Raw genomic sequence first — 23,675 nt, 5'->3', positions numbered from 1 at the left:
TGTAGTGTTCATATAGGCCTTTGATTTAGAGTTGAAATGCATTATAGAAAGTTGCTCTTTCCATATATATACCGTATTTTTCGCCCTATAAGACGCTCCGGAATATAAGACGCACCCAATTTTAAAGGAGGAAAAGCTAGAAAAAAAAAGATTCTGAACCAAATACTGTAGTAAAATATTTTATATCAACTATATAAAGTTAACAGCAGTTTAAGAACAATTTTATGTCAACCATGTAACATATTAAGAACTATCTTTACTCTCATTAACCGTCAATAAAGTCAGTAAACAGTGAAAGTAACAAAAATAAGGCTGTAATGTTTTTATTGGAACCCCATATTACCAATATGTTCTTCATTTCCCTTCCCCCCTTATATTTCATCTGGTGCTCTCTTATCCAGCCATATTTCATCTAGTGGTCTCATAACCCCCTCATATGTATCTGGTTTGAGTGAATGCTGCTGGAAAGGAGATTGTAAAAAGGAGATTGTGGTGAAACTCACTTAACGACGCTCTTGCTTAGCAACCAGAATTTTGGGCTCAATTGTGGTCATAAGTTTTCTTTCTTTGTTTCTTTCATCTCTCTCTCCCACTTTCTTTTTTTTCTTTTATTTTTTCATTTTTTCTGCCTTTCTCTTTCTCTCTCTTTCTGTTTCTCTGTGTGTCTGTCTGTCTGTCTCTCTCTGTCTAGCTCTTTGTCTCTCTCTCCCTCCCCCCCCTCTGTCTCTCTCTGTCATTCTTTCTGTGTGTCTGTCTGTCTGTCTCTGTATCTCTGTCTCTCTCTCTCTCCTCCCTCCTCCATCTGTCACTCTGTATGTGTGTGTTTGTCTGTCTCTCACTCTCTCTCCCTCCCTCCCTCTCTCTCTATCTCTCTGTGTTTCTCTCTCTGCCCTTCCTCTCTGTCTGTCACTCTGTGTGTATATGTGTGTGTGTGTGTCTGTCTGTCTTTCACTCACTCAATCACTCACTCTGTGTGTGTGTGTCTGTGTGTGTGTGTGTGTGTGTCTCTGTCTGTCTGTCCCTCTCTCCATCCCAACTGGAGAACAACCTTTTCTGTCCCCTTACCAGCCCATCCGGGAAGATGAGGAACGCGAGGGGGATCCCTCCCCCCCGCGGATGGGCTCCGAAGATTGCCTGCTTAAAGATCGCCTGCGAGGGGGATCCCTCCCCCCCAGCGGAGCCTCGTCCTTTTTAAGCAGGCAGCGATCAGAGAGAAGAAGGCGCGCTGCTTAAAGATTGCCTGCTTAAAGATTGCCTGATCTGGAGAGAGATCCGGCCAGCCCGAGAAGACATTTCTCAGAAGAGATCTCACCATTTTTTGCATCGGGGCATGCTGCAAGGGGGGGGGAAGTGAAGACCTTTTCCAGCTGGCGCAAAGGACTTCCCCGACTTGCTTTAGTGAGTACGGGCCCGCCCCGATGCAAAAAAACGCCAAGGACTTGCGAGTGAGTGACAGGGGCGGGGCTTCCGCGTTCATTGACCAACCAGCAGAAACCCACCACTGCCCAGGTGGCTACATTCGGCCTATAAGACGCACCCAGATTTTCACCCTCTTTTTTGGAGTAAAAAAGTGCATCTTATAGGGCGAAAAATACGGTAAAGAGAAGGTAGTAATGGAATATGAACAAGGTTGGAATCAAAGAGGGTAAGCATTATTAAATAATATTTCAGATTTATGGTTGTAGTCCAAGAATAAAAAAAATAGAAGAAGACTAGATTAATACAATTAATTTTGTACATGGTTCTACTGAGTTATACTGATAGCATTTTGGAAAGCAGGGGACTCAAGAAGAAAATTGTTCTAACAGTGGAGAGGCTAGTACACATTTGTTGTATGGTATTGAAAGCCTAGTTGTAAAGGAGTACTTCAAAGTGTAAAGAATACAACACTGGGTAACACAAAACAGTGTGAAAAGAGACTGGATAGAACAAAGAAAAGGAGAAATTTGGAAACTTGGTATTGATCTGTTTCAAAAGAAAAGAGGCTTGATGGTGGATAAGCCACGATTTTGTTCAGCTAAGCATATATATTTTTTCTCTGTGTCCTATTTAAGAAGTTATTTCCCAGACCCAGTGAGTCATAATTGTGCACTATTATAATTTATCACAGTTTTGTTTGAAATTTTAAAGATCTTATCTGATATGCCTACATTTTTCATGTTCTGTAATGAAAGACTGCAGCTCAATTCTGTAATTTTAATATTGGTATGATTGATTATTAAGGTAGTATTTTTCATACATTTGTGAAGCTGGGCCAAAGCCTGCTTTTTGGTTTCTTCTCTTTAGGGCTTTGAAAATCCCTAGCCAAAATTATTTCTTGTTTTTACTGTGTACCTTGTTGATTCTTCAGTGGCTAATAAGAGAACTCCTTCAATTAACCACTATTTCTTAGATGGCTGTTTTTTTTTTAAAAAAAAACTATCCTTGCGATCTTTCATAGCTTCAAGGAAAAAGAAGAGCAGAGTACAACTTTTCAAATTGGTCTCAGTTATAAAATAAATATATTCATTACCATGTCATGACAGACAACACTTAGAAAAGCAGGAATCGTTCATTGAAAAGGGTTATTTTCTGCAAATTTTCCATAGTATGCATATACACTTGTTATGTAGGAAATGAAGCAAGTCTTAGCACTGGAATTCTAATGCTGCATCATACTTACTCTACCTTCCCATCCACTCAAAAAGAAAACCAAATAGAAGGAGATATACAGTATTTAGAATATATAAGTGTATATTCAACTACTGATGATTACTTGGATATACTTACTCTACCTTCCCATCCACTCAAAAAGAAAACCAAATAGAAGGAGATATACAGTATTTAGAATATATAAGTGTATATTCAACTACTGATGATTACTTGGATATACGTATCTATATTATTTTGTTGGCAAAAACATGGACACAGTTTGCCATTGTTCTCTTCTTTTTTCAACTTCCCAATCTAGACTACAGCCCTGGGATTTCCAGGTCTCCAACTAGCTACTTACCAAACTGGAATCTGCTTAACCTTTTCAGGATCGACTACATCAAGATTGTCATTCTATTTTTGCAAATATTGGAAAAAAAAAGTTAAAAATTTCCAATCATTGTCATGCTAATGAAGCAAATAAGATATTGAGAAGAAAATGTTGTCAATAAACTAGCTTTCCAATTAGGTGTGAGGTTTATGTATTTAACAAAAATAATAATGGCACTATTGTGCATCAAATAGAGAGAAATAACCCACCAATATTTCATGTCAAAGATATTGTTATTTCTTCTATGCAATCTAAATTTTCTAAACAGTATTATTACTTGTATTCTATTCACCCAGAAAAATAGCATATCCACATACAAATATTTATGTTTTTTACATAATGTGGTCTGTTGTTTTTTATTTATTCTGTTCAGGCACCATCATCACCTTCTTCACCCACAGCTAATGAACCAAAATATGAGAAGCGTTGGCTGGATACGTTATCAGTTCCTCTATCAATGGCTCGAATTTCGAGATACAAAGCTGGAACAAATAAATTAAGGTTTGTAATATGAAAGTGAAAATGTTGGGTTACCTAACTTGCACGTGTTGTTTATTCGGAGATAGTGGATCTTTGTAAATATTTTAACAAGGTATAGGCTTTCTCAAAAGCTGTGTAATCAATAATATCTATTAAACATATAAAGAAATAATTGGGCTTTATTCATTCAATGAAAAAATGGCTAGTTTGTTTAGGCATCATACATGGAAAAGTTCAAAGAAATAAGTTGCTTCCATACAAGCTATGAAGATTTTTATTTATTTAATGTAGTGATCTACTGAGATATGAAGTGTTATAAAGATTTCTGTTACAAAGATTTTAAAATCTATCAATGCAACTGAAATATTTTGAAAAGCAAATGATTATCTCGGAAAATGGAATGAAAGCTGATAGAAGTTGGTTAGCATAGATTAGAAATTTCCCAGCTTGAAGCTTCATTTCTATGTACTCTCGTTGGAGATGCATCCCATTAATTGTAGAAATCTAGACAGATCACAAGGGCATGAATGACATTGAACAAGGTCTCTCAATTCAGGAATGACTGCTACTTTCAGGCATATAACCTGAAAGTCACGACTGCCACCTGCTCTTCCAGCAAGAACTGTAAGTCCAAGAGAACCTCCAGATTGTGCATTTTAGCATGTAGATTTTAAATAGGAAGGACTAGAAGATCAAACTTCAGTTCTCATCAAAAGTCTTCCACACTTTGTCATACTCTGACCCTCTACTAGTTCTGCCCTTTGGTCTTGCCTTTATTTCTTGGTTCAAGTCTTCGAAATCAGAGTCAGGAATAATGGAATCTTCCTCTGGTTTTCCAGTAGGGCTTGGTTTAGCACCTGAGGCCCCAGATTCCTAGCCTTCAGGTTGTCTTCTGAAGGAAAATAATATGTGCAACTCAGTGGTGGGATTCAAATTTTTTTACTAATGGTTCTGTGGCCATGGCATGGTGGGTGTGGCTTAGTGGGTGTGGCAGGGGAAGGATACTGTAAAATCTCCATTCCCACCCCACTCCAGGGAAAAGTTACTGCAAAATCCCCATTTCCTCCCGATCAGCTGGGACTCAGGAGCAGAGAATAGATGGGGGTGGGGGCAGTCAGAGGTGGTATTTACTGGTTCTCCGAACTACACAAAATTTCCACTACCAGTTCTCCAGAACTGGTCAGAACCTGCTGAATACCACCTTTATTTCAACTGGGCCCTCACAGTAGTCCATCTTTTTTTCTTTCTCTCTTTCATGCATTCATGCACATTTATTAATGTGCATCAAATTGGTGTCAGCTTTTTATAACCATATAGGAAGATTTTGTTTGATCTCTCCCCAACCTGCTCTTTCCACTCTTGTAATAGTGCACCCATCAGCACTGTAACTATGTCCATCCATGCTGCTGGTGGTCCTCTTCTCTTTCTTTCCACCTTTCCCAGCATTACAGCTTGGGAAGAGAGAGAGAGAGACATCTGGGTCTTTCAATTATGTACACATACACAGCCCAATTTGCCCTGGATATTTTTGTCTACGCTTTGGGTCACACATTCTTTCAAAGTAACATTCTGAAATAAATGTGTCTTTAATGGTTCGAAATCGAATAAATCAGAAGTGATGGGACTTTAGAGTTAATTTGAAATGGAACCCTGAAGCTAATATGAGTCATACTGTTGTCAGACTAGAAATAGTAACTAAAAAAAGAATACAGTACTGTAAAATGGAAAATTGTATAAAAGGACAATCAAAATGAGAGTGGTGAAGGAAGGCTACAATAGTTGGTAATTTTCGGGATATAAAAAAGTGGTGAGAGAAACATCACAAGAGTATATAAAAGTATAACACAAAATATGTACTGTATATATTTGTAATTCACATTTATAAAGCCATCCAAACTCTCAACAACTCTGCGTGGTATACAGATTTCAAAACAAAGAAATGGAACAACCCTGGATACAAAAACATAACTAAGGTGACCAACTTTTTTACAATGAAAAGGAGGACAAAACACGCTCTATTGTCCAAAATAAAAAAAGATAAATGGTCATCCCAGACCTTTCAAAAACTATACCCAAGAATTTAAAGATTTTAACTTGCTTTATTGTTTGACCATTTAACATGTAGGCATATATTCTAGATAGCTTTGCAAAAATTAGGATGTATTTTGAGTATAATTGTTCTCAAGTGCTTCCTCAAAACAGTAAATATCTAATGCTCTCAATGTTCAAATTAATTCAATTGGCATTTGCAATAGGAGTATTGCATCATTATCTATAGGCAGTAAGGCTGCAATGTGCATATTGATTAACTTTGTGGATGATGCTCTGAATTACTTATTTTGATAACAACAGAGTTGATTTGCAAAAAGAACATCAGGGAAGCCAAGATGCATCCTCATCTTAGCCCTTTTTAATTGGAATTTCTTTAGGGCAGTCGCCTTGCACACCACTTCTATTCTAGAGTTTGTACATTAGCAGAAGTAGCCATTTGTTTATTGTAGTATTTTTTAAAAATTTGCCCAATGGCTTTTTTCTAGAAACAATGCAGACTTGAAATCAATAAAAGCAGCATATAATGCAGAATATGGCTCTCCTAAGTAGCTTAGCATTTGCATAGAATGACATTGATCCAAGCAGAGCAGAAACAAAATGGTTAGGGTTTATAACATTTTAAATATTGTTTTTATTCATAAATCCTATGCTCCTATTATCTGACACTCGGCTGATGTCATTTCTGTAAAATGGGTTGCTGTGTCCCCAAACTTTATCCCATTCTGATTATATTTGCTTCATGAGAAGTATGTGTAGTTCTCATTTATTGACTGACTTGTTCAATGATCTTTCAGTTGTGACAGTGATAAAAATATGACCAGTTTCCTTTCTTCCTTATCCTTTTTTCCATTCATTCCTGTTTTAAAATGTTGTTGTTATAATAAACCTTAATAAAATTAATCTTTTTTTTAAAATGGCCAATCTTTGCATTTACAACTTTCCCAGGTCTATAAAGCAAAGGAAACCTGAAGTAAGATCCTAAGCACAGTTAGGGCTTTACTTAGTGTCTGCTTTGCTTAATGACAGAGTTAAGCAGTGCCTGTCCCAATTATGGTTACTAAATGAAGGCTACCTGTATGTACATATACATCTTGTTAAAATGACCATAACATAGAGTTCTTTCTGCTCCCTGAGCTTGGTTGTTTGTTTCCAGATGTTTCATTGCCCAACGAGGTAACATCAGCGAGTAATGAAACATCTGCAAGCAAACAAGCAGGAAGGCCACAGTTCTGTAGCCTGAGCTATAGTTAGTTTCTTCCATTGTGACCATAATAACATTTGTTTATTTACTTACAGCCAACTCTGCAAAAATAAATTAGTTTTAGTTCCCATTCTAAAGGCAGCTTCCAAGTCTCTGAAACAGGAGGTAGCTTCAATATAAATATTTACGGCTCTACTTCCTTTGATTTTATTCATAGCATAATGGTATAAGGTAGATGATCACTTGGTTTGCTACAGCTATATAATATTAAATTATATTAATTAATTTCATCACACCTTCTAATCAATATGTTCCCAAAACTCTGTCATTTGCATTTATAGATTCTCTATAAATTCTCTCTCTTTATATTACACTATATTTAAATTGTTTGAGTAATATAAATATTTAATTAAATTTGAAATTTAAATGAGCTAGTGCATGTCTGTTTTAAAATTCCTACCAGATTTCATTTCACTGACAGGGCAAAAAACTACCAAAACCAGTTTTCATTAACAAATAATATTCACATGCAGTTGACCTAATGACTTCTTAATTATTATAATTTGATTTAAAATGGTCTAAATCTTTGCTACCCTTCTTATTCATTATATTTTTCATTAATTAAACTGCATTAGTGAAAAAGGTTTAGTATCTCGTACAGAAGATACAAGAAGATACATTTTACAACTTGGTGTCAAGTTCGAAACATCACTCAGTTTGTAAAATATTCTAAGCCAAATATACTCAACCAAATAGGTGTACCGGTAGTATTTATGGGGAAATGAGTTTTTTTAAGGAAAGTATCCAGGGTCGCAGGAAGTAAATATTTAAGCTATATAAGAAGTCTTGTAAAAATCTATTAAAATAAACTCTACTATGACAAATCCTTACATGAAATACTAATTTTATGCCTGTATATAAATTATTTTATCCTCAGAGTAATGAGAGCTGGAACCCAGAGTACTGGGAAGAGTAGGAAGAAGTGCATCTTGTATCTTATTTATTCATCTATTGCTGTTACATTTTCAGATGTAACATGTAAATAAGATCATAGAACCTGTCAAAGATAGATGAAAAAATTGATTGATCCTTGAAAATGTAGAATCTACAGAATCATCCAATTTTAGAAGGGTTTTCATTCACTTATCCTAGATTAGGTCCTTCAAATTGTTCAAACACTAAAAAAAACTTGTAACTTCACAAATCTTAAAGGTATCAGCCTAAAATATACACCATATAAATGGATTTAATGTAAATAGATACATGACTAGTTCCATAATCCATCTGGCATTTATCTTATACTCTTTATTTGTATTTGCTTCGACCTAATGTGCTGGAGTAATGATTGCCCTCATCTCTCTTACTGTGAAAAACTGGGCTGTAAAATACTATTTTAACTCTTATACTCAATAAATAAACATCCCCACAGCTGAAGTCTTGAGGATTGAGCAGTCCTGGATTCCTTCTAATTCTTCTTTCTCAGTCATTCTAAGAGCTTTGAGCCTAAATTAAATTAAATTTGTTGACTGTCATAACCTCTTTCTCCCCAGTTAGCAATATCATCCTACATCTATTAGAAGCCTATGAATAATTAGTGGTGACTGTTAAGTAAGTAAGCTCCTCGTTAGGAGAGCGAGTGTGCAGAGAAGCGTAATGAGAGTGGTATGGAAGAACATGCACAAACCAGCATGCAGGGACACTGAATAGTATAAAATATAGTAGTTTACTATGTGGAAATATAGAGGTATTCAGAGTTCAGTTTACAGTCCAAGTCATACACGGTTCAGTCAGTCAGTTATCAATATTCTCAGTTTAACACACAAAGTAGCTAACAGTAGCAAGACTCAGTAACTCACAATACAGTATCCAATCAGCGTCTAACAAACAAAGAGCTAACAGTCATTCTGGCTCCCTCTTATAGCTGCTTGAGGTAACAGCAACCAATTACATCTCTCTAGCATTTAAAGTAACAGATACATTTGTTACAATCATGGCTTATATACATTGCCAAGCCAAGACTAGGGTTACATCCCTACATTCTCCCCTCTTGGGTTGTCAATGTATTTACACACAACTTCACATTCTCAATCCATAATCATCACAACAATGTTTATGTTTTACCATACCTTGAGCTTTGGTAAAATGATCAGCAATGTTTTCTTCAGATATACAATACTCTAATGTAATCATTTTACTACTAACACTTTGCCGTACATTCATATATCTTAAGTCAGTATGCTTTGTCCTTGTCTTTACAGCAATATTTGATGCCATCTGGATCTCTGCTTGGTTGTCTTCATATACAACAATAGGCTCCCGTACAATAATTCCCATATCTATCAGGATTTGCTTGTAACAAATTAAATCGGTACATAACAAAGATAAACATGAAAATTCAGCCTCCATTGTTTATAAACTTAAATGCTTTTGACGAATAGACTGCCATCCAATTAATACCTTTCCTAAGAATATCGCGATTCCTGATGTAGATTTACGTGTAGACATGTCAGTTGCAAAACTTGCATCAGCGTATGCAGTTAATATCAGTTCATCCTTAGGCTCTAAATATAAGGCATAGGGTATTGTCTGTTTTAGCTATCTCAATACACGTTTAGCAGCTTGCCAGTGCTGTTCAGTAGGTTCAGCATTAAACCTGGCCAATTGATTAACTCTATATGCAATATCTGACCTAGACCAATTGCTAAGATAAGATAAACTACCAATTAGTGATTGATAAATATTCTTATCAAAAACTGGGCTTTTGATATCATCATGGCTAAATTCTTGACTCATCGGAGTTTTAGCTGGTTTACACAGTTCCATTTTGAAATTCCTGAGTAACTGATTGATCTTCTCAGTTTGTGATATTTTATATCTTCCCCTAGTCTTATCTATCTTTAAACCAAGATATTTCTTTATTTCACCAAGGTGTTTTATTTTAAACCGCTTTTTTAATAGTGTAATAATCTCAATAGTCTTTTGCTCTGTTTTAGTAATCAATGCTATATCATCTGTAAATAATAACAACAATGAAATCACACCTTCGCTTTCTTGCTTAAATAAACAAGGATCAGCCATTCCAGCTTTAAAACCTATCCTTGCTCATTCCTTCACTATGCATTGATTCCATTCGTAGCCTGACTGTTTTAAACCATACAGGCTCTTTTTTAACTTCCAACAATCAGTGTTGCTCTCAGTGTTTAACCCTTCAGGTTTCTTTAAATATATAGTGTGTTGCAACGGTGCATGGAGATATGCTGCCTCAACATCTAAATGATTTACTACATATCCATGCTTAGCTGCCCAAACTAATGATGCATGTAATGTTGCAGCTCTTAAATTAGGTGCAAATACCTCATCATAGTCATTTGCTGATTGGTTAAAACCTTCTGCTACTAATCTAGCTCTATGGGTAACAGTCCTATCTACACTTGTTTTAATCTTGTAAATCCATTTACATCCTATTGCATTTTTACCTGAGGGTAACCTCACATTCTCATATACCTCCAGATCTTGTAAAGATTTCAGTTCCCTGTTCATTGCTGCTTTCCAAACTATTTGCTCCTCTTTAGGATACGTTGATAGTTCATGATACGTAGCAGGAACTTTATCTACTTGACACGCTATACTAGCTTGATATCAGGTGGTCGTGTTACACGGGTAAAATGCCTAGGCAACTCAGGGCTCACCAGTGGACTCTCCTGTTGTGTCTGCTCCCGTTCTTCTAACTCTTCCTGACTTTGCACTTCCTCCTGACTTTGCACTTCCTTTTTAATTTTTATAGCTGGTCTTTCTATTTCACCACTAGGAAATACCTGGGTGTCAATAACTATGTCATTGTTACATTCCAGTTTATCCCACCCAAATGATTCAATAAATCGAGCACTAGCGCTACAGTGTACTTTCGTAGTGCCTTTTCCCCAAAATCTAAACAATCTATGATTGGCTTCGTAACCTATGAAAAATAATTGCCTATCTCTATGTTATCCCTTCAGTTTTACTTGTGAATGAATATGCACCCATGCCAGAGCTCCAAATGTGTGAAGATAACTTAAATCAGGTTTTCTACCATGCCAACGAGTGAATGGTAATTCACCAGTTGTTGAATTAACCACATTATTCAAAACATGGTTACTACACATCATAGCTTCACTCCAAAGTGTTTCAGGCAATCCTGAATCAACTAATATAGTTCTAGTCATGGCTTGTAATGTTTGCCCCCTTCATTCTGCAAATGAGTTATGTTGTGGCCTATAAGGAGCAGAACGTTTATGCTCAATACCATCTGATCTCAACATTATTTGAAATTTGAAGTTTGTAAACTCAGTTCCATTGTCAGTTACAACAGTAATCACCTTAGATTTCATTTTTCTTTCAGCAAATCTTAACCAATTAAAGAAATGTTGGAACGTTTCTGTCTTGTCTTTCAGTAAATAGCAGAAACCGTATCTTGAATAATGATCCATGATACTCAAAACATAACAGGCACCTCCCAAACTGGGTTTCATAGGTCCAATTAGATCAGCAAAAACAACTTCCGGAGGTTCCTTAGTTTTAAACCCATTACATCTGTTTGCTGGAGTAACCTTGCTCTTTTCCTGACTACACACATTACAATTTAAATATTTACTGCAAGGTTTTAATTTTACTCCTTCTGACAACTGAACAGTTTGTTGCAGCATCTTGAAATTAATGTGACCCATACGCCTATGTAGCAGATGTATGCATTCATCATGTGGTTTCACATTATCATACACTGAGTTAGCAGTATGGGCATCAGATATAGTATATAAACCATTTGTTAATTTGGCAGTAACCCTATTACCTTCCTTTTCAATGATACAGTTATCTCCCCTAAAGGTGAGCCAGTGTTAACTAGAGCTCTTACTGATAACAAATTAAATTTCAGTTTAGGTATATACAACATGGATAAATGCTCATTTACAAATGAACACCTTGCCATACCTTCACCAGATGCTTTCACCCTCCAACCATTTACCAGAGATACATGTCGCTTGCTGGCGGACATTTTTATAAAACCATTCTTATTTCTAATAATGCACCGTGATGCTCCACTATCAACAACCCATGAATCATGGCTTATTGGTGCATTTCTAGAGATAGTCAAAGTAGACATACCTAAGTTGACATTAGCATTTTTCTTAGCCTTTCTAGTATTCTGTTGTTTTGCATTTTTACAGAATCTAGCTATATGCCCCTTAGCCCCACAAGAAAAACATTTTCTAACAGTATAGGAAGTTGAAGGTGACTCTTCATGTTGTGGTGGTTTCTCTCTCAGTTGTTCTCTTTCCAACCTTCTTCTGGACTCTTCCAACAGTCATGCAGTTATGTCTGACAATGTTAGTTAATTTTGAGTTAGGACCTCGAGGGACGATACAAAATCATCATAACTCTCATCCAGTGAGGACAGAATGATGTAAACTTGATGTAACTCTGAGAAAATAAGTTCCTTCTCATGTAGCTCTTGGAAAACTCCTTTCATAAAGTTTAAATGAGCTAACATATCTCCACCCTTCAGAAGATGTGCCCTAAACAGTTTGTAGGTAAGATGTATATGTGCACCTACAGTGTCACGTACATATATCTTCTTTAAATTCTCCCAACATCTTGCTGCAGAATTCTCCCCACGAATATGAACTAATTGTTGGTCAGTCAGTGTTAGACCAATTATACACAATGCTCATTCGTTGCATTGTTGAAACTCTGCTATCTTCTTGGCATCATCCTCGTCATCTGGATCCCAAGAAGTCACGTCCGGTGGATTCTGTACAGCATCCCATAATCCCTCACTACGCAGGAGTAGGCTGCACTTCATAGACCAGGAAATATACTTTGTTCCATCCAACCGGGTTATTAGTGATAGACTTGCTGATGGGGCGTGTGCCATCTTCTCCATAATAGTAACACTTACAAACTAAACAGCTATCTGTATACGGTATGGTGTATGAACACCAACTCTCTTTTTAGCTACGTCTGGTACACTCTGGGCCCATAACCAGTGTTAAGTAAGTAAGCTCCCCGTTAGGAGAGCGAGTATACAGCGGAACGTAATGAGAGTGGTATGGAAGAACACACACAAACCAGCATACAGGGACACTGAATAGTATAAAATATAGTAGTTTACTATGTGGAAATATAGAGGTATTCAGAGTTCAGTTTACAGTCCAAGTCATACACGGTTCAGTCAGTCAGTTATCAATATTCTCAGTTTAACACACAAAGTAGCTAACAGTAGCAAGACTCAGTAACTCACTATCTGATCAGTGTCTAACAAACAGAGAGCTAACAGTCATTCTGGCTCCCTCTTATGGCTGCTTGAGGTAACAGCAACCAATTACATCTCTCTAGCATTTAAAGTAACAGATACATTTGTTACAATCATGGTTTATATACCTTGCCAAGACTAGGGTTACATCCCTAACAGTGACACTCTTGACAGCTGAAATCATTTCTGGCTTGCAAATCATCTCCACATCAACTGTAAGCAAGAATAAAGTTTGAGATAGAAAGTACCTGGGATGGAATGGAAGAGTTGGAATGAATCTTCAAAGTCTTCTAGTCCAACCCCGTGCTCAAGCAGAAGTTCCTATACCATTTTAGACAAATGGTTGTCCAATTTCTTCTACAAGGAGTGTCTTCTACTGGAAAAAGCAGAGTCGGGGAAGTGGGAGACAAATGATGAAAGTGGGTCAGGTGGATGCCTCTGATTAGGAACATTTAATAGGACAAATGTTGCATTGTTGTGTGTGCCCATTAAAAAGGTAAGAAAGGACAAAGCTTATTATTACTTGGAAGGGAAATCCCAGGAGAGAAGTCTAGACTGGAAAGTTGAAAAAAATGAATCTGAAAGAAGACAGTGATGAACCTCTTATATCTGTTTGCCAAGAGAACTTAATGGCCTGCCATTGAGCCAACAAGAGTTGAGTTCAGTCCAAGAAAATAATCTTTTTCTTTGAAATAATTTTCAAAAACCTGGCAGAACACAATAATAATGTAATATTATAATTGTAACAATTTCAACCAATTCTTCATGGGACAAACATCATGTCAATTAAAAACCAGGATCCACAAACACCATGATCCCAAATCTTTAACTCTCTACCCACACCGATACCAAACATCACCAGTTTGATAGGAGCAACACAAAAATCATCAGCCTACGAAACCTTCAGAATCCAAATGAACTGCACAGCCAACCAGAGATAGCACTGATCCTCAACCAACCCATGGAAGCCCCCCCCCCAACCAGCACTTCACCTCCCAATGACCCTCACTTGATGTAACCTTCTGTTCACTTGGCCCATCACAAAACCACTTGACACATTCACACCTGACCCATTGCAAGACCTATTGATCACCCAAAGTCCGTATAAACAGAAGAACACTGACACTGAAATCCCCTAAACTCTGCTGAAGTTGTTACCTCACCTGGTAACAAAACATTTGGAAACCAATCTACAAGCTCAGAGAACAAACCTTTACCCTCATAACTGAATATATCACATATCATACCCACTGAATTGTGCCTATTGTAGCATAGTTAGTCAATATGTGAGCCTGCAGTGCAGTGCCTAAAAGATTACTACCACCAGTGCAAGGGTGGTATACTATTACTTTTATTAGTTTATTTATTTATTATTTTATACAATTACCTCATTTCATCAAAGTGTGTCAGGAATCAAGTTTGCTATTTCCAGGTATGGCCCGTGCATTGAGAAAGTATCATGTTTGCTCAGTGTCAATGAAAAAGAAAATAAATTTCTAAAATTAGTCAAAGCTTGAATTACAATAAATGCATGAGTTGATAAGCAGAATAAAACATATCAAACTTTAAAGCTGTCAAATGCTTTAAAAAGATATTAACTATGAGTTAATTATTCATTTAAATTTTCACTAGTGTGAAATTTGAAGCAATGGATACTAAGTGTCATGTATAGCCTCTGTTCTTTGGAAAAACGATGGAATTTTCCCATCAAAATGGTTTTGTCTACAATTTATTTATGGCATTTTTGCGAATCCTGATACCTGTAAAAGCTTCTTTGGAAATTATTCCATTTATTATTCCATAAAGATCCATAATGAAGTGGGAGGGGGGATTGTACTACAATGGGAAAGAAGTCTGAAAATTCGTTTAATGTAGATTTTGGACTGAGGGAATAAACCAGAGAGAAGGGAAACTAATGTTTAACCAATAGAGTCTTGCACACAGTGGGAAGAAGATGCATAAATGTATTTGGATAGTGCATAAATATATGTGGCATTATTTATAATGATATTAATTAATGTAAATAGCATTCATACAAGCAAATAGCATGGGGAAAGAAGCTTTTGGCAGGTAATTGACCATTTATATTTTAGTTATGAAAAGCAGGAGACTTACTTTTCAGTGAAGCACTTTAATACCAGGGTCCTTTGAGAAATGGGGTTCAGAATTAATCTGCAGTAAAATGGCTGGGCAATCTGGTAATTTTGAAATGAATCTAGATTTGGTTAGTAATTTTATGGCTGAGGAAAGACCAAGAGACAGATGTTGGATCTTCATGCTGAATACATTGACCTATCAAGCTGGCTAGAAAGCTAAAATAAATGCAGTGTATGAGCAACACATTAAATAAGTGGCATTAGAGGAGTTACTGATTTTCCTCCTCATTCTTACGTGCTAAGAAAACCATTATTAAAAAATGAAATCATTGTTTTTATTGCGGAAAATAGTCAAAGAATTTCTAAATAAATATATCTTAAGCTGACATCATCACCACCCTTGGTAAATATTGTCTCTGTTTTTGTTTTGTAAGATTTGATATTTTGATTTTAAGATTTTAAGCTTTGGTGTTTTAGCCTAATAACAGTAATTAGTATGCTCACCAACTGATTGTTCCTTCTCCTGTTAGAAACATATTTATCTTTGTAACTCACGTATCCAATCCTTAAAAGCAGGATCACAGTTCAGTAAATCTTCACAGTTCAGTGAGATTTAATCAAACTATTTGGTCACTTTATTTTTCTGTGGTTTAAATATTCTATCCATTGCAGGTAACAGCTAAGTTGCCTTTTTTTTTAATGTATTGGCAATCTGCTGAATTGACATTTTTACCAGATATATTTAAAGGTTATTATGGAAGGAAATATTTCATTCATTTAATTCATATCAGTTTCATATTTATTTAATTCATATTAGTTTTATTCCTGCTGTTTATATTATTTTGGAATGGATTGTACTAGATCCAGATGCAATTTATTGGAGTGGGGGAGGGCAATATGAGTCATTTAGAAGGCATGAAACATTAATTAAAGCGACTTCTTACAGATTGACTATGTTGTCTTGTTCTAAGAATTATTGCCTTTCACAGGCAGAAGAGAAATACTTATCTGATTACTGAAGTGTATGAGCATAAATGGATGCTTTAGATACCAAAACAGACAAAGGAATTGATAAAATAAGTGTGAAAAATATATTGCAGCCGCAGGAAACATCAGGAAGCAATGAGCTGAGACTTGGCATCCATATTGTCTGTGACGATGCATGGGGATGAAAAGAGCTCATGATTCACATATTATGAGCAGGGTGAAATATGGTTAGACTTGACCTGAAAACTCAATATAATTTATCATAACTTTTAAAGGCAGAAAGAGAGAAAAGGTGGATAGATATATATATTGAATCACAAATCTACTTCTGGGACATTTTATGGGGAGAAATGAGAAGGGAGCATGATATATGGCCCATGGCAATCCCAGGGAAGAAGAAGAAAAAAGAAGACAGCAAAATTATATCAAGATAACAATGAAATAAAATCACCAAAAATTGGGACATCAGACATCAAGCATCCAAATCTAGAAAACAGCATTTCGTTAAAGTTAGAAAAGCTATGGATGATTTGGCTCCTTAGCTATGCCATATAAATTCAGAATAAAACTAGCAAGTAGCAAGAGTGTGTGCTGCTGTTAATACAAGCAATATATATAGCCACTATATTAGTTGTATCAGGAATTAAATCCAATTGACCTCCTTATTTTTATTTAAAAAAATTATTGCAGGGATAAACCTCTGTGTTCAAGGCTGGGTTTTGGAGTGATTGGTCACCTTAAGGAATGAGCTGCACTGAAAATTGGTGGGAAGGAAAGCATTCCTTTTGCTTCTGCTTAGCTTTTCAATATTTTTAGCTTTTAGATGCAATTGAGTGTAGCTTTGTTTCAGGCTTTCCAAGCTGAAGATTCAGGGATGCTGTTTTGAGATAGTCTGGGGAGCAGTTGATGACAGAGATTGCTTGTTGAGCCTTTTGCTTTCAAGTTATAGGAATTCTTTGAGTGCCTCTTACCTTCCATGTTTTTAAACCAAAACTGTATATTTTTATATACAATATTGGTTTAAATACTGTTGGGAGTTGGGAGTATTCCAGGTGATGTCATTTTATAGATAATATCTATCGATATTCTTATCAGTTGCGGTAAACCAGTGAGAGGAGCCAGAAGTGGATTGGATGTGGGCCACTTTTCTGAAGTTTATTTTAGCCAACATAAGAATGCCGTTAGCAAAACTGAAACAGAGAAAGGTAACCTCTTCTGGATAGGATTTCAGTTTTCTTGAAAGCCAAAAAATTGGAAATATTTCTGGACCTGACTTTGCTCCTAAATGCCCAGATGTATTTGTGCAGAGTCTTGGCTTGCAATGAGCATTGCCCAAAAATCTGGCTTCTGATCTGGCTTCTGTTGACTCTAATGCACTGCTTGAAAAGTATTTCCAAGCTATTCCAAATGCAATGTTCAGTAAGCAGGCTATGGTTTGGTTTTTTTTTTTTTCCAATCTCACATCACTCCAGTAACGTTTAGTAAGCCCTGGATTCTGGCTTGTTTCTGAAATGTAGCTCAATGTGCTGATTGTTATCTAAATGATATGGAATGAGACTATCAGAAGGACCACCTCCTTCAATATGATTCTTATTTCAGCATAAAATCACCTTGTATCATATTTCTCTTATTGATCCCTGCTTTACATGCAGCAACGCACAAATCTCATTGCATGGCAGTTACTTGTCACTTAGCTATATGGCATAGAAATCCACTCAGTCATAATGTTTTGCTTTTATATGACACTAAACTTTCTGCAAATAATTGTTTTGTTTTCCTTTTTCATTTATCTTACAAGAGGTTTTTTTTTTTTATTTCTACACTGCATCCGTAATATAAATGGGAAATAAGAGAAAAGCAGTAAACTAAGATTGCAAAACTTTCAGATTCCTTCAAAACCTTAACTGTACCCTTCAGAGCCTCTTCAAAGTTGCCACCAAATAATATTTTTGGTGCTGTAATGCTTAAGGTTTCAATTTGAAGAGGTTCTTCATAACAGAAGGGAGCCCAAATACAGCATCTCTCTCTGTGACTTATTAAAGCAACCTTGTCTTTTGTAGTTTTCCTAACAGCTATGAGATGACTTTCACTGTAGCCATGTAGTTCTTCCCGACACATCTTCCATAACTATTGTATTTGTGCTCCCGTGTGTTCCAGTTTGCGAAGCTTTACATAATATACCAATGAAAAGGTTGTTAAGTGCACAGGGAATGATTATTAAACATGGAATAATAATAATAATAATAATAATAATAATAATAATAATAATAATAATAATAATAATAATAATAATAATAATTATATATATATATATATATATATATATATATATATATATATATATATATATATATATATATATATATATATATATATATATATATATATATATATATAATTTATTTTCCCTCTCAAAGTTTGAAAAGTTGATATGTAGCCTGCCACTGTGTCCTTTGGTTCTAGATACATTATCCTGCAGTAGATCAGTAATATCTATCTGAAATAAATAAATAGGTTAAAATAAAAGCCAAATCCGGGAAGTGAGATCTGGAACGGCTAAACACAAAATACATTTGCAAAGATCCCTGCTGAACGAGCTTGTATGATCCACCCAGTCACCTATGTGATACTCCTGACCCTGGTAGGACTTCTTTAAAACTACTGTACACCATTCTGAAATCTGAAAACAAGAATAAATAACTTCCTTAACACTCTGGTAGAAACCACATGCAGAGCCTATATAACGTGACTGTGTGGCTCTATAATTGTTCTACATTCCCATTTCCCTGGAATTATAGTGCATAATTGCTAGCTTGTAGGGATTAGGTGAAGACTTAAGAATTGCTGGTATAGCTTCTTTGATGGTATACATACACACACATATATATATATATTTCTTCTTGCTGCAGATCTAATGCATTTGAAGTACTGGCACTCGATGGAATTAGCACTGGGATACTTCAGTTTTGTTCAGCGCAGGAGAGTGCTGACTGGCTGCGAGCATTATCAACTAACATCAGTGATTTGACACTACAAAATGTACGTTGTTTTCTAGATACGTATATAATGTGTATAGTCTAGGTTCTGTTGTGTTTATTTCACATGTAAATATTATTCAAAGTAACATCTGAAGACTCTTCTCTCTTTCATACACTTCATTATTTATTTATATTCATAGGCATGATGTCATATACAGAGCCACACTACATATACTTTATATCAGACCTTATTTTTTTTTATAAACCAGCTGCTTTAATTTAGAAGGAAACAGTCTTCTGAATCGTCACTTCTTTGAATATGGATCTTACACTGGGTTCATACTGAGACTGTCCCTCCCTTGCTTCTTAAGAGGCAATTTTCATCAGAAAACTACCATAGAATCCAATCCACTGGGAACATGTTTTAAATCAGAACATACGGTTCGTGGCTCATAAATACATACAGACAATCAATTTATCAGCATTGTGAAAATGTTACCTGACGTCTCCTGTGCCCAAGTCCTTACCAAGAGCACACAGTCTGTCTGTCAGGCTAGAGATGATTAACTTCAATGCATAACTTAATTTTAGCACACACATTTTACTTCACTCTGATGACTCTCTCCTAACTTGAGTAAAATGAAGCAGAATGTGATCAAGAAATTGGATCTATTTTGTCATTATTCAGTTGTTCTTGTCTATTATGATTGAGAGAAACATTATATAGAGAAGACAAATAATCACACTGTGCTACTCTGATCATTTGAATATGAATAGTTTAATTAAATTGTGATTGCTTTATTGAATAGGATATGTTTAGGAGTGGAATAAATAGTTGGGTGTATATGAAAGAAACATTGCAGTGCTTACTCTCTACAGGTAGCCCTTGATCTACAACCATTCATTCAGAAACCATTTGAAGTTACAATGGTACTGAATGAATGGTGGTTATGACCAGTCCTCTGGGTACTTTGCCACCCATTTGCACTTGCAAATGGTTGTAGGACTCTGCAATCACATGGCTGAAGTTTGCAACATTCCCTGCTGGCTTCCCCCACCTGCTCACCTTCTGCACTTGTGGCACACCAGCTATTTGTGCACACCTGTGTACTCTTCCTATCTTGTACCCCCACAGCCCATATTCAACCCATGTTGTACCCCTGAACACCCTTCTCAACCCACCCTATACTTTGGCATACCGTCCCCATCTGCACTGTATTCTTTCTTACCTCCGTTGTGGCTCTTGCACACACATGCACTCTCATCAACCTGCACAGCTTCCCTTTTTCCCCTCATTGGTCCTGACCACACCTCTCACCCCCCACCCCACCCACCCCTTAACACCCTCTGCCTGACTCATATAATAATTATATAAGCTGGTAGTATGTTTTCTTCACTTTTTCTTGAAAAGAGTTGATAACAAAGTAGAATAAGATTTCCATGAATAAAACTCATTGTATAGTCCTTCAGCATTACAGTGATTATTTTTTGATTTAAAATGTATTTATACTGAATTCATTCATTTTAATTTGTACATTCCTTTCCTACATTCCTATAACCAGTAGACAAATAACCAGAATATGGTTGTATCCCAATTACATACTCAAGATAGTAGAATTCAAAAAGGGGTTTTTCTCCCCCCCCCCAAAAAAAAGAAGACTTAATCTATCTAGTGTATTTTGCCTTCCTGCTGATTGGGAGAGGCCATTTTTTATTCAAATAATTAGCTACCGTGCTACATCCCGTATTTTCTGTTTGTAACATTTGTACTTGGAATGTAAGTATTTACATTAGTAAAGCCAGCCCTCCTGGAGGCTGCAGATTGCTTGAGTTTTGTTTAGAGCGTGTTATACGCTGCTTAGTTGAATACATTGGGAGCAAGGCTCTTTAGCCATTGACTAAAACGGGATTAATAAATAATCCCACACCTTCTCTAAAGAAGGAGCAGCTGGTCTAGCTGTGGGACTGAATAGTTGCATCTTGTAGAATGGCTAGCACAATAGGGTTCCTGGGGGAATGCTGTGTGACAATTTTGTAATACTGAATTTTCAGAGTGGGAAGGAGCATATGGTGTATCCCTGGCTGCCTGCCAAACTGTCAGCACTGCTGGCAAAATGTTCTCCTTTCTTATTCCAAGTGAAATTCGTTTCATTCTATAGACTGCAATAGGAACAAGGGCATACCTATGTTCTAATTATGCATGCGTAGGTAAGGCTGAATGAGAAAATCGTTGAATGAGATGGCATAGATGGAGCAAAAGCCTAAGAAAATTGAGGATCTACAGAGATGTTTAGTGATGAAGAGAAGCAGCAGCTCCTCTCAAAGAATCTTGTGAGAACAATAAACCATGTGGACAAAACTAGGGGTTCTCTTTTCAGCACAGGCACACGTAGCTTTCTTTTCTCTCCAAGAGCTTGTAAGTTCAAAAACAGCATATCAGTCATTTTGGATTCTTTGGGACTTTGCACTTCTGGCAAGGAAAAACCTTTTCCATTGAAAAGTAAGAGATATGAGCAAAAGACTGTCGTTTGCCAGACTGTTTTGAAAGAAACATTTTTTTTCTAATTGAAAGCCCATGCCTTTCTGTTTCACAGATGGTGGAAATTTCCACAAATCTGGCGTAAGGGTTGGCCTGTCTACACTCTGAGCTAGGTGACCTCGGAAAACAGAATTACGTTATCAGAACCAAAATCTCATCTGCTTTAGGAGCTTCTTAAAGACATCTCTGATACTTGGTTAAAGAAGGCTTTGATCGGAGTTCTCCTTTGTACCAACATAATTTTCCATTGGAGAGTATGACTGGTTCTTGTGGAGCACAATCAAATGGAATTGCATTTATTTTTCATTATCACGTGATTCTAGTTTGATCTTGCCTGTGCTAAAACAAGAGCAGATCCCATTGATTCCAATGCAGTTTGTTGCCAAAGCCCTATATATATTTTAGTGCCATTATTGTTTTTCTAAGAAAGGATTTTCATGAATCAGGTCGTTATTTACCTACCGATATAACCTTATTCCCTGAGACGTATTAGAACACCATTAATATATTTCTAAAAAAGCATTTGATGCATAAGGCTTGAGGTCTTCGGAAAGGTTTCACTCCCAAATGCATCTGCTGCAATTTTTATTCTGATTGTGCCATTGTGAACAGGGAACCTCTCAAATATTGTTCTGTTGTGACTAGATTGCTCTGACTTTCTTCGTGTTAAAAAAGTTGAAGTAGATGAATAAGAAAGATAGAACAGTGATGCAGCAGAGATACTATATATAGTAAAAATCAGTAGGGAATCCTTTTTAATGAGCCACATCAACCTGAATTCCTGCCCAGTTTGAGCTAAAAACTTTTTTTGAGAGAGAACTTGCCCAGCAGATTAAAATGAATGCAGCATTCTGGTGTAGTTCATTATTTATAAAGGAGCTACTGCTCCAAGCTTCTCTACTGTCAGTACTGCTTACCAGTAACTTCACTAAATTTCTTTTTTGGGAAATGAGGGGGGGGGGTTAAGGCAGAGGACAGCTGTTTTAAATTTAAGCATTGAAAAGAATATTTTTTTAAAAAAATCCAGAAGAATTCTAGAAAACCTAAAATCTCCTTCATCATTTAAATACTCTTTCAATAAACTTGCTATTTTAATTTGAAAAAATGAAAGTAGCACAGTGCAGCAAGATCTGCTCCTTTTGGGTGTGCAGGTGATATTATAACACATGTACAAAAAAGATAAGGCTTATGTCACAACTACCTAATGCTTCTTTTGTCATTAACCCCCACTGAAACCCCCTGCTCTGCATGGCCAAGCTAAGTTACAATTATTATTTCTATCTTATACCACAAATGAGGAGGTGTTGAAAGAGTTTAAGGTAATAATGATGGTATGATTTGAATATTCTACATTTCTAGGTAGTTAAAATAATAATGCCAGGTAACAGAATTGAGAGAAAATGGTGTGTTTAAGAGTAAGACCAACTAATGAATTGCCAAAATGTCTTTCTTTATTCACTGTTTAGATCCTCATCAATCACACCAGCACTGGAAATGTAAAATAATCTCAATGTCTCTCCTTAAGTGATAGCTAGGGTGCTGAAGTGGTCATGGTACTCCACTAGAAATCATGAGACCATGAGCTTTAATATTCCCCTAGGCCAGGGGTGGGAAACGATGGCCCTTTTATGACTTGTGGACTTCAACTCCCAGAATTCCTGAGCCAGCTTTAGTATAGCATGTCTGGCTCAGGAATTATGGGAGCTGAAGCTACAAGTCATAAAAGAGCCATCGTTCCCCACCTTTGTCCTAGACACAGAAGTTGGCTGGGTGATTCTGGGTTAATCGTTCTCTCGGATCCAAGATTCAACTTGGAAGTTGAAAAACCTCTATGTATCAACCCACATTGGACCAGCATCCTGGAGTTCCTAATCTTCTATAAAGAGTGTTTCATACTGCAGTGAAGTGTTCAGGCTGATGATAATAAATACACACACACTAACACAGACTATTGACAACTAACAGCACCTCAATTGATTCAAAGACAGAGCTTTGTCCTGAGGTGTGTCTTGTTCCACTTTTAATATTCTTCGT

General features: G+C 36.4%; 1 protein-coding gene across 5 annotated transcripts in view; it reads left to right on the top strand.

Moving 5' to 3' along the window:
• The window catches only part of SNTG2 (syntrophin gamma 2), a 167,574-nt gene that overhangs the window by 67,415 nt on the left and 76,484 nt on the right, over positions 1 to 23,675 (top strand). For all 5 annotated transcript variants that reach the window (XM_081944824.1, XM_081944823.1, XM_081944822.1 and 2 more), the window contains exons 8-9: positions 3,396 to 3,523; positions 19,034 to 19,163. In XM_081944824.1, the coding sequence (XP_081800950.1) occupies positions 3,396 to 3,523; positions 19,034 to 19,163 (258 nt within the window). The remainder of the gene's footprint in view (positions 1 to 3,395; positions 3,524 to 19,033; positions 19,164 to 23,675) is intronic.

The sequence above is a fragment of the Natrix helvetica genome (assembly GCF_964273705.1).
Source record: "Natrix helvetica genome assembly, chromosome: 2".
Classification (NCBI taxonomy): Eukaryota; Metazoa; Chordata; class Lepidosauria; order Squamata; family Natricidae; genus Natrix; species Natrix helvetica.
This window is presented reverse-complemented; position numbering and strand designations above follow the sequence as displayed.